Source organism: Strongylocentrotus purpuratus, unplaced genomic scaffold (assembly GCF_000002235.5).
Source record: "Strongylocentrotus purpuratus isolate Spur 01 unplaced genomic scaffold, Spur_5.0 spur5_scaffold_6, whole genome shotgun sequence".
NCBI classification, from domain to species: Eukaryota; Metazoa; Echinodermata; class Echinoidea; order Camarodonta; family Strongylocentrotidae; genus Strongylocentrotus; species Strongylocentrotus purpuratus.
In genome coordinates, this window is record NW_022145612.1 from 22,989,722 (window position 1) to 23,002,274 (window position 12,553).

Genomic DNA, 12,553 nt, shown 5'->3' on the forward strand with positions numbered 1-12,553 from the left:
ACGAACAGTTCCACCTCGTTTCGTTCTTCCCCATAAAATTATTGTGGGCGGATGTTATATCACCTCAAATATTTAAAAGTTCAATTATAATTGTATTACGCCAACTTTTTAGTTGGAATAACAACCAACGTATACCATGTGGTGATATACACCTAAACCCCGGGACCTGACATTGCACCAGAACACAAGTCTCTTAAATATTCCGTTTCTGAGCACCCGTGAACATAAATTACCTCCTGAAACCTGGAAAATAATAAAGACATTAAACATTTCGTCACACCCACTAAGTCATCGTATTGTATAGAAAGAGCAAGGAAACTAAAGAATTCGTTACATATAAAATTACTGTCAGATATTGGTCTTTAATACACACCGTAACAGGGGCGGATCTAGCTTTTTGCTAAGGGAGGGGTTGACCGAAATAATGACGATGCGGAGCATCGTCCACGAGCCGCGAAGCGGCGAGCCGATTTTTTGGGGGTGTTTATTTGAACCCCGTAAGTGATGTTTTCCTGGCATCTATTAACACAATGGAGACCATAAAAAGCAGTGCATGATAACGTCTTTTTAAATCAAGTAACAGTTAAATACACAGTTATATCCAGAGTTATCATGTGTTTGGTTAAGTTACCAGATGAGTTGAAAATCTTCTCACAATATTTGCACTTGAAAGGGTTTCTCTCCAGCGTGCGTTCTTTTTTCTTTCTTTTTTTTTTCACTTCGGCGGTGGCCCGTGTCCTCAAAAAAGCTGATGGGGGGGGGGGGGCAAGGGACTCTGTGACATTTGTTCGCCCAACCCCCCCCCCCCCAAAAAAAAAGAAAAAAAGAAATAATAATAATAATAATAATAATAATAATAATAATAATAATAATAATAATAATAATAATAATAATAATAATAAATAATAATAATAATAATAAATGAAATAAATACATAGAAATGGAATAAAATAAAATTACAAGTTTTAAAAAAAAGATAAGATTTTAAAAAATGGTCCCCGGATTTTTTTTTTGGGGGGGTGTTGCAACCCCCCCCCCCCCCAACCCCCCCTCTAGATCCGCTTCTGCGTAAGAGTACAAAAACATTGAGAGAAAATGCTGTCCTGAAAATTTGAAGCAAGTGCAATTTATATCATCTGTTCATCATGAACAGTCATGATCCCGATTTTAAAAAAATGTAATGTACGTTCAATAATAGCAAATTTGATGAGATATACCAGGTCCTTTTGTCACAAATTTATATAATGCCGATAACTACCTAGTACGGAAACTTGTCGGACGAACAAAATCATAATAGGCCAGTTGACTCATTTTCAATATTTGGATATGCAATTTTTTTAAGATCTCGCGTTGGAAAACTGGGTGGTGGTGTTGCAATTTGTAGTGAAGCACTAATTAAAACCCCGTGATCCCGACCCGTGATCTACAGACAAAAGCAAACTCAATTGATATTCATACTACCACCAAAGTTATCAAAAAATATTTCATGTCTCATCGTATGTCTAATATATTTTCCTCCGAGATAATATTATGGCAAATGAGTACATCAAGCACTATGATTGATAGTTTGTTTATTAAAATATATGTAGAAGCGGGCGCTATTTCTGTTGTAGGAGATTTTAATGATTCGGATGATAATCAACTGCTTCAAAATCATTGCTTAAAAAGATTATCACCGACTGCCATAGTAATCTACCGAGACACCCAAATTCTTGAACCGATATAGGCATGAGCGATCATAACACTGTGTTGTATGCACAGAATTGTAATTTGACATTTCTGTGGTTTTATGGCACCCTTCTTAACAACGTTGTACATCGCAAAATGAAAATAAGACCAGGGCCTCGTCTTATATTAAGTGTTGCGATTGGTCCCAATCAATCGCAAGTTTGCAGTCTCCCATCTCTTATGTGCATAGTTGCGATCAACTCTTGATAAGACAGGGCCCAATAAAAGGTATGTGCGCCCTCTACGAGAAAGTGGTATTCGAGAGTTTGGAACTTGGTTGATAGATCATTCCAGGGATGACGTTTATTTATTTATTTATTTATTTATTTCTAATCTTTTGACAGGGTAGCCCATTCACCAACAAGTAGTGGTCTTTCATGGGGCCATCGCACTAACGATCCTTCTACAACATGTGATTTATTTGTTGAAATGTATTCTAATGTTCCTCGGATGTTATTTTCATTTTCTAAACAACCTATACAGACACATTTGTTATCATATTGATAATATACCTTTACCTAATACGGTTAAGATTCTTGGTTGTCACAATTCAAAGTGGCCTTAAGTGGAACACTCATATCATGTAACTGAAATTATAAAGAAGAGTATAAGGAAATTATGCATGCATGCTACGTAGGCCTACATTTAAAACTTTACAACCTCACTTGTTTGTGATATGTTACTGACCGTACCAATTTTGGATCACTGTATAACTCTTTTTCTGCAAGTTTGACTAGCAGACAGATTAATGATATATTAAGTATACAAAAAAGAGAATGTAGAATAATTTTGTGATCAAACTACAATTCATATGACAATGCATTAGCAAGACTAGAATGCCATCTCTTTTGAATTGTAGAGAAAAATTTAATAAAGATTTTGCGGTTTCATAATTATGAAAAAAAAGTATGTTGTAATCGTGGTTACCTCCTATAGAAAACTAACAAGTTCAATTTACGAAATGTCAAAAGATATCAAGAATTTACTTGCAGGACTAAGTGATTCCAAAATAGTGCCTCTCCTAATCTCACACGTACACTCAAGAATCATCACGCGAATAAAAGCTTATAATAATCATCTATCATATTTGTGATACTCTGATCAGTATCAAATGTTTATGGTGTTGCTATCAAGTCACTGTTTTTCTTCTTCTGTGTTTATACGTTAACCATACTGTACTTTTTCTCCATCTCTTTTTGTATTTCTCCCTTCTTTTCTTTCTCTCTCTCTCTCACTCTTTCGTATTTTATGTAATTTGGTACTTATTCACAATTAAAATTTGTATTTATATCATATTTTAATCTTTGTAAAACATGTATAATTCAGCCTTTGTACTGCAAAACATGTTTGAATAAACCTTTATTGAATTGAGCACTTGAACCACGCTGTACCGTAATTTTTTTTTGAATGCATACATTTTGATTAGTGAGATCACCTCCTTTAATTTCATCCCATATTTTCAACATAATTTTCTTTATTGTCATTTCTCATAGAAGATATACAATCTTTTTCATTTTTATGAATATATATTGTATACAGACAAAAAATAATAAATCACAAATCACAAGTCAATGTTTAAGAATTTATTTCAAGATTTTATTTTTCAAAGTTATCTGCATTTTTTGGAAAACATGTAAAATGAGTTGAAGGATATCAAGTTTTTCGACAGCAAAAACAAAAATCGAAAAACAATGAAAAAACAATCATATGCAAAAACAAAATGTCAATATACATGCTCATAACAACATCTTCATATATCTTTAAATACATACAAGAATATTTACATACTCATGATTTCAATATCTTTAACTAACTATACAATCTGGCAATTAAATGGAAGTTCCATTCCCAAGATTTGTTTCATTTGCATCAACTTATAAATATATATTTAAAGTCATTTTTACTGAAAATAGAGAACACTTTACACTCCATCTAACAGATAACAAGAATGTACATGATCATGTATATATTTTGCATGTCAAAATACAGCATTATCTGCAAGGAATGTGTACATCAAAGTTATAATTTTTTGCAATCATTTTTCAATTTTTCCCTTCCAACTACAATAATTCACATTAAGTACTGAATTAACTCGTAGAATAAGCATCAACATCATCATCATCATCATCATCATCACCATCATCATCATCATCATCACCATCATCACCATCATCATCATCATCATCACCATCATCATCATCACCATCATCATCATCATCATCATCACCATCATCAACACCATCATCATCATCACCATCATCATCATCATCATCACCATCATCATCATCACCATCATCATCATCATCATCATCATCATCATCATCACCATCATCATCATCATCACCATCATCAACACCATCATCATCATCATCACCATCATCATCATCATCATCACCATCATCATCATCACCATCATCATCATTATCATCACCATCATCAACACCATCATCATTATCATCTTTACAAGTTATGCATTAGCTTGATATTTACATCCAATAACATATAATGTAAATTATATATCAGATCTACATACATGCAAATCCTATATCATTCTGCATAGTCAATGTGATTACTAGTATCCAACAATTACAATACGCATTATTGCTTTAATTGGTTTGCTGGTATCATACTCAAGTTAAGTAAGATATATAAAATAGTGTTTGCTTTTTTCTCTATATATATACAAGTTCATGTATATGTAGAGTCAATTAGTATGGAAGTATTCCTAGTCACAAATAGGAAGAAGAGGCGTTTGTTGGTATATACTGTAAGATAAGATTTGAATTTGTACAACAACGATCTGAATATATTTTTCTCTAGATACCTGTTTAGAGCAAAAAAGATAATACTTGGTATCCATCACTAATTGGAAGTATGCCATTTTTGTCGAATTTGGATTACATTTTTTTCTCTCCTTAAAACATAGTATGTCCAATAATTTCCCACATGGTATTATGATAAATTCAAAACACTAAATATGTCGCAATAACATAATTTACACTTTCTGACACAACTTCAGCTCACAAGACACTAACATGTATGCCAAACGACAATACACCCAGACAAATATAATATTGATGATCATGGATGTCATACTAGTACGAACAATATTTTCTGCACCATCAATTCCATGACACTATATCTAAAAGGTCTATCCCCACTGCTTGAAAATGTGACAGAAAATTGCATATCACATCTGGCACCCAATAGGGAGGAAAAAACCTGCACCAAAATACAAGGCATATGTGAACCAGCTCCTTCAAAAGTGCTGTACACTAAATGTATTTTGCTATAGTCATGGAATGTGAACAATTTCCATATAGCAAAAAACACAAATATGATATAGATTTTTAAACGATAATGGCACTTTGTTCAAGACTGTATCTTAATACTTTACATATGGCATTATATCTTGCACTTTTTTTGCATATTTTTTTTTTAAAGGAATACAAGCTAAATATAGCAAATGCAAAGAAAAAAGAAATGTCACAAGCCATGCAAAATTAATGTCAGGTATATGCACTATTTCTGAATACAATATAAATGGCTACAATTTACATACCATTCAATTACTAACTTCAGAGGTTTGTCAATATTTTTAAGACTACACATAATGGGTTATAAATACAAAATATATAAAAAAAATATATAAAAAAAGATTATCAAATAATGTAGCAAAAGCTCATCTCTACTATTGTACTGAATAGAAAATGGGTTGGACAACAATATCAACATGCTTGCATATTCAAGAGAATATCTGCATATTTAAATTGATAAATAAATAATGTATATATATATTGGACAAATTTGTTATATTCTGAATTTATCTAAGTACCCATGTACTAATGTTAATGTGATGTATAGTTGTTACATTATCAATTAAAATTAAACCAAAAAATATTAGACAAAATACAAAAAGGACTATGAAGGAAGGAATTTTGTATGAATTGGGAATATATGAATAAATGCCGGTAGGAAAGAGAGTACTGTTACAAGAACTCTTTGGTTTTGAGCCAGCTCAAGCTTACTTAACAACATTCCACCAATAGCTACACACTAAAATAACCAAATTAAAGGACTAAATTGATTTTTAAATAAATACATTAATAAATGTGGTAAGTCAGGGAGTTTATATTCATAAAAATCAAATATGCGATAAGCTTTTAAAAGATAGAACGTAGAAGTATACTTGGGAATGAACAGGATAGGCTTGATTTCTCAACATCAATAATACATGTACATGCTTAGATTGTGTTATAGTCGTGAAACCCTAATTACTTGAATACAAAAATAACAACACGATTAACAACATATCCCCCTAAGATTACATAATCATCTCTTGATTTATTCCTACTTGTACAGTTTAATGAACTTACAGTCACACATTTTAAAGACTGCACTGTTTATTTAATATAATGTATTAGTTTAAACCATTACTCCATTTCCTCCTCATTAAAGTATATAAAGAAATTCAATTCATTCAATTTGATGAATAACTTTGAATTAATCATCCCATTATCGCATATTTGTATAGATTTCATTCCGTCCATTAAATTTGTTACCTACGCCATTTCCCCAATTGTCTCCCTTTTGCTATATTCTAGTGGTCACCTGGTTTTTCTAACAACTTAGAATAGCCGGGCTTCCATTTGGAACTCTCCAATCCTGATACAATCATTTTAACTAAATGTCAGTTTGCATCAAATAAAATAAAATGAAAGCAATATTACAAGCACCTAGGATACTTTCTTTGCATGTCATCTTCACGGCAAAATTCAGCAAAAATCATAAAGATACTGGGCTATACTAGAAGAGCTAAATGCTACAACTACACCGAATTATACAGCTGCAATTTAAGCTTCTCTAAAGCAGGATTTCAATATACAATTGCAAGATAATCACAGAAAATTGTTAGAATGAAGAGCTCTTGGAAGTGATAAGTTTTCCTTTATGTACAATTTGCATCAATATATAAAAATATATAATCTGATATAAAGTTCTCTGATAAGTATCAACCCAATCGAAGGAGGCAGAATTTTCTTAACATGGTTCGTTCCAGACTTCCGTTTTACTTGACCTAATCCTTTTCTCTAATTCTCAATAATATGTGGTCCAGACTTCTTTGGTGAATTTATGTTGCAGTCTGAAAATAAATCCCATCAAGCAGTTTATCTGAATTTAAAAATTTAATTCTAGTTATTTAGTTATCATAACTTCTTTATTGTTTTTACTTTGCACCAAAATGATACTAACACTAGTTGCTTTAAATCTAAGGTTTTAATTTAAAAAAGGTTAAATTAAATTCCAGATTCAAATTGCTTTGAGTTGAAATTTTATATTTCAGTTTAGATGTCTCAAGTACTTACAATTTTTTTACATTAAGTTTTTCTCTCTCTCTCTCTCCCTCTCTCTCTCTTTCTCATTCTCTGTCCCCCTCTGTCTCTCTCTTTCTTTCTCTCTCTCGCTCTCTCATATTCTCTCTCTCTCTCTGTTCCCTCTCTCTCTCTCTCTCTATCTCTCATTAACAGGTGGTGGATTGTATGTCGGAGTCTGGTAGCACGATCCCATTCTTTCTGCCTACTTCTCTTGGGTTGATGGTTATTTGTCAGAACGATTTGGACATGATTCTCTCGATCTCTTCGATCTTCTCCGCATGTCCCTGCTTGATGGATGTGTCATCCTCATCTAAGGCTGATATTAACTGAGAAGTACATGAAAGAGAGAGTAAAAGATAACAAAATGTTAATATTAAAACAAATAATTAAGTAATATATTTGGAGGTGAAAAATTAAGAATTTACCTAAAGAGCAACCTAGTGCAAGTACATTGCTCCTGATATACATTGATAATTTAGTCAATGTGCCATTATAGCAGGAAAGATTTTGATATCAGACTTGTATACCATTTAACATCCATAATTATGTTTGCATCATCACACAATTCTGACAGACATAATTTCAATCACATAATTTCATTATTTCAAGCAAGACTGAAACCCAAGACTAATGCATTGTTCTCCAACATGGGGACCTTCCTATCACATCCGATGATTGACCGAATGTTTGTTGAAAATCAAAATGATAATTTTCAATACTTACTTCACTTCTGTACTTGCAGGCATAGCCAAAGTAGAGTTCATTGAGAGCTGATAGCATGTAGAAATCATAGTGATGTCTTTGTGAATGCTCAGCTAACATAGCATTCATGTCCTGATCACTGATCACAGGCATGTTCTGGATGTCTTTGTAGTACCTGTGAATGAATAATGAATATAATGAATAAACATTCAAGCGACCAGCAGAAAGAACTGCAATTTCGAAATCAAATGACATTTTTGGTTTGTCTGAACAACTGCAAATTTGATATTACTTTTAACACAAATATGATTACATAGACATGTATTCACTGCAAACACACCCCTCCCCTTCAAAACAATTAATCAGGAAATTAAATCCATGTTGTATATATTCATTTTACAGACTGTGTGCTAAGATTAAGGCATGTACAAGACTTACTGTGAGACATATTCTTTGTATGCAGGGATATCCTTGGCATAAAGAAGCTTGCTTGCCGGTGAATTCTTGTTGAGCTGTTGCTCCGAGACAGAGCACGCTTCCATGACGCACTGAGCTACGACGGAAAGACAGGAGTCCACCGTGTCAGCCTTGTGGATGTCAAAGATCATATCAGGATTCTTGATCAGATTCACCCAGAACCGAAGGGGTAGGCTGGATAGGAAAAGGACAAAGAAAGGAGTACAGTGATTATAGATTCATGTTCATTTTTACATAGCAACTTTAATGTGGAAAAGAAATAGGAAAAGTAATATTCAATGCATAACTATTTAAATTTACCTTCGAACTTGGTCTATCAACTTAGTATTCCGTATTATCTGTTATTCTAAAACATCATAAAACAGATCTTTAATACTCATCAGTTATTCTAATTTGTGGAATCTTTGATTTAAACAGAGCAAATCTGTAAAATTGTAACATGTATCTTGATTAGAAAATGTTTGTATGCATACAAGTTCAGGCACAGCTGGAAAACAGTGCCCACATGATAGGTAACCTTGTTGAGTGGGAGCAAAGATTTGAAACTCTAATTGCTATCAAGTTGTTTCAATCTCTTTATCATGGTCAAAGCAGCTGCTGGTGAGTGCGTACCCAAATGCCATTTAATCCACTTATTTACAATGCAATCTCAAATTCTTATGGGTTAAGGAGTCAAATCTCCCCCCAAAATGACTTAGTTATTACATTTAATGTGAATTATGTATTCTTACCTGTTGCTCTTCCAAGCATGGATGATGGCAGGATCCGTGATACCGTTCTCATAAGCTTGTTCATCCAGGAAATCAAAGAGATACTTGATGGCGAGAGGCAAGGAGTTATCATCATCCAACATGAAGACGGTCGTCACAAGGTCATCTACAAACTTGTGCAAGATGGTCTGATGGAGAGGAGAATAAGAGTGAGTGAGACAGATTGAACGATTAGGACCTAGAAGCCATATTCACTTATTCACTGCAATGCAACATGTTGGTTCTGACTAATAAACTGTGTATTAGCACCAGCACCAACAAAGCCATCTTTTAGATAATAACTTGGGTGATCTACTTTTTTCACTTTTACATAATTATATATATCTTAATAGCATTACATACCAAATTTTTGTTACATGTTCCATAGCCTAAAGCAGAAACCTGAATGCCTATTACCACGACCCCAGTTAAAAATCCAGGATGGATTTCTTTCATCAAATTCAAGGCATTGCACATGCGACACCATACCTTGGTAGTTAGCAGCCTAGGAAGGTATATCTCTGCCATCATCTTCCGATCAGTAACACCATTCTCTTGCTGCTGGTGGTCCTGGGGCTTCACCAGATGCCACATTCTATTCATATTCTCATAGTCTATGGTGATCATCGGTGACATGGAAGATGCTGGGGTCTGGATGTTGTAGCTCACATTGACATTATCTACAAAACAGACAAGACAATTAATTGGTCTTAAAGGTAATGCTTATATATGAAATTTGACAAGTTGAAGCTTATTCACCTAAATCTATCTCTTAAATATGATTGTTGCACAATTTTCGAATCTTTGCAACTTTTCTTTATTTTCTATATTTAGGTCAATATACTAGTCAAAATTAAAAATTATTACTTCGCAATAACTTTAATAGAGATAAACTACAGCTGAAGTACTTTATTACCATATTCTTTAAATTAAAAAAACAAAACAAATATGATGAAAAGTGTCCTATATTTTGAGACATAATGGCCCGAATTCACAAAGGAGGTTTGAGCTCAGACCAAGGTTTTCGTACGTCATATGACGCGTTTTACGCATTTTTTACAAACCTGGTTTGTAAAGAACAAAAGGAGGTTTGGCGAAACAAAAGGAGGTTTGAGCTCAAACCTTGCTTTGTGAATTCGGGCCATTAAGTTGCTAGGACTATCCAACTCATACAATCCTTAAAAGAAATGATTAGTGATCTTACTGTATGATCTAGCTGGTGAAGAATGGTTGGAATGTAAGGATCCACTGCTCCCCTGAGCTTGTAGAAGGTAGACCGTTGCACCCTCTGTAACCTGTAGAGAATGTCAAAATGAGAAGAGATTATATCAACCCAGTTGTATAGACATCAAAGAGTGCTTTAACCTTTCCAAAGTTAAAGAATGGAACTCTGCATAGTGCCTACAATTGCACTCACTTTTCTTAATGCGTACAACAACAAATAGTTATTACTTGTCTGAAATAAACATAAGATGCCATTATAAAATTCTTATCAAATTTTAATTCATACCTGGTAATGTGAAAGGGTGTTGATCTTTCTCCATCCACCCTCCATAGGTCTCAGTGCATCATCGTCAAAAAGAATTTGTTTGCCACCTGGTCTATCATACCACTCTGTAACATCAAAAGAAAATACAATGTATTATTTGAAGAATCTAAAAATGACTTCATAGACATCTGATACAATACGTCTGATAAAAGCCAGAAAGGCATTGAGTGAGTGTACAAGTATAGGAGCCAACACCCTTCTGGCTCAACGTCCTCCCTACGATAAGTTTTGATTTAATATAAGCTGAAAGTGACAAAACATTTCGGCCCGAATCCACAAAGGAGGTTTGTCGACAAACCTTGGTTTTCGTACGTCGTATGATGCGTTTTCACTCATTTTTTACAAACCTGGTTTGTAAAAACGAGTAAAAAAAAACGAAAACCAAGATTTGTCGACAAACCTCCTTTGTGAATTCGGGCCTTCATGTCTGAAGACAATATGATAAAGGCTAAAGTTATTACGTTTCAATTCATGATTGGTTAACACTTGGTAACTTTAAGATTTCCCTTGCTGGCTGCTTTCCATTTTGGAAGAGTTCACAAAACAAAATATCACAAACAAAACCCTAAAGTTACCTAGATCAAGTTCATTCTTCTTTGGTCTCTGCGAGTAAGGCGAGGTCTTGTAGATGGCATCTAGGATCTTAGCCTTGGTCTGGGAGATGGTGTCACAATCAAGGACTTTCACTTCAACCATTGGAGTGTTACGGTCTGGTCCCTGTGCCTTTAAGGTCTGTAGCAGATGGGATAAGGAGAATAAAGATCACGTTATCACAAATGTCGATTTTTCACATGATTGAGGAGAATTAAGATCACTTTATCACAAATGTCAACTTTCGCATGATTATCAACTAGTCATATTTATAAATGAGGATAGGAGATAGCTCCTGTGACAATTGCTTCGCATCAATCTCCTACACTGATCAAATTCTTATCTTCAACCTCCGACCCAACACTATACCTATACCTGACCCTAACCCCAGCCTAAAGCATAATTTCAACCCCAACTCTACAAAATTGACGAAATAGAGACAGGGGCAATTGTTGCAGGGGCAACTGTCAGGATACCAGGTATATTGAGTGGGAAAAACAAATACAGCTGCCAGTATACGTAATTATTAATCCTATAATGAAACCGCTTCTGCATGGATCAATAGTCTACTGAAATCAATATTAACAGGCTGGAATTAATTGAAGATCAACGATTTCTGTTAATTAATTGATGCCATGAAACATCCTTCATGCTACTGAATGGTAAATATACACCCACTTTTTTTATCCTTTGTACAAATATTGATATTTTTGTGCATAATACAAATATGACATAAATTTTCTTATTCTCACCAGTTGCTTGACATCAACTTGTTGTCTGATGAGTTTCCCCTCCGTCAAGCTGTACCTGGCCTCCCCCGTCACTGAATCGACTGGTCCTTTCTCCACCTGTTGCTTGATGGCATAGAAGAGTTTGAAGAGCGGCTCACCGGCAGAGTCTTGGAGATGATTGTAGAGCAGGACAGCAAGCCAATTACCAACCATCTTCTCCACAACGGATGATCCTCTGGAATTATATGAATAGTATTCAAATTTATGATGTTATCCTCATCCCCATTACAACCATGCTGTCATATCATTTCACCTGGTATCACGATGATGTCTACCAAACTATCTAAATTCCTTATTTAACCTAGAACTATACATGTACATCTGTTATCATTATCATTGATATCTGTGCACCAGCTTTAGCTTTTCCATTTCCATCATTGGAAGTATTTGTACAATTACTATACTTCCTAATCAGGAATTATAATAACAATATTTTAATTCTTAATGAGCGAGAAGGACATCAAGAGGATCAAGGAACAATTAATATCTCATCTCCTTAAGAACACACCTCAATGATTTTCTCTCATACAATTTTCATATATTCTCAAAATCATAATTGTTGAAAGTACTTTCTACAATCATGTTCATCAA

General features: G+C 34.0%; 1 protein-coding gene across 2 annotated transcripts in view; it reads right to left on the reverse strand.

Annotated features, from left to right (window-relative positions):
- Positions 1 to 6,356: 6,356 nt before the first annotated feature.
- The window catches only part of LOC575541 (plexin-A2), an 85,087-nt gene continuing 78,890 nt past the window's right edge, over positions 6,357 to 12,553 (reverse strand). For both annotated transcript variants that reach the window (XM_030972214.1, XM_030972215.1), the window contains exons 23-31: positions 11,924 to 12,137; positions 11,156 to 11,312; positions 10,542 to 10,645; positions 10,236 to 10,326; positions 9,521 to 9,711; positions 9,014 to 9,180; positions 8,244 to 8,456; positions 7,827 to 7,980; positions 6,357 to 7,429 (exon numbers count right to left, since the gene is read on the reverse strand). In XM_030972214.1, coding sequence (XP_030828074.1) covers positions 7,334 to 7,429; positions 7,827 to 7,980; positions 8,244 to 8,456; positions 9,014 to 9,180; positions 9,521 to 9,711; positions 10,236 to 10,326; positions 10,542 to 10,645; positions 11,156 to 11,312; positions 11,924 to 12,137 — 1,387 coding nt within the window. In that variant the 3' untranslated portion in view covers positions 6,357 to 7,333. The remainder of the gene's footprint in view (positions 7,430 to 7,826; positions 7,981 to 8,243; positions 8,457 to 9,013; positions 9,181 to 9,520; positions 9,712 to 10,235; positions 10,327 to 10,541; positions 10,646 to 11,155; positions 11,313 to 11,923; positions 12,138 to 12,553) is intronic.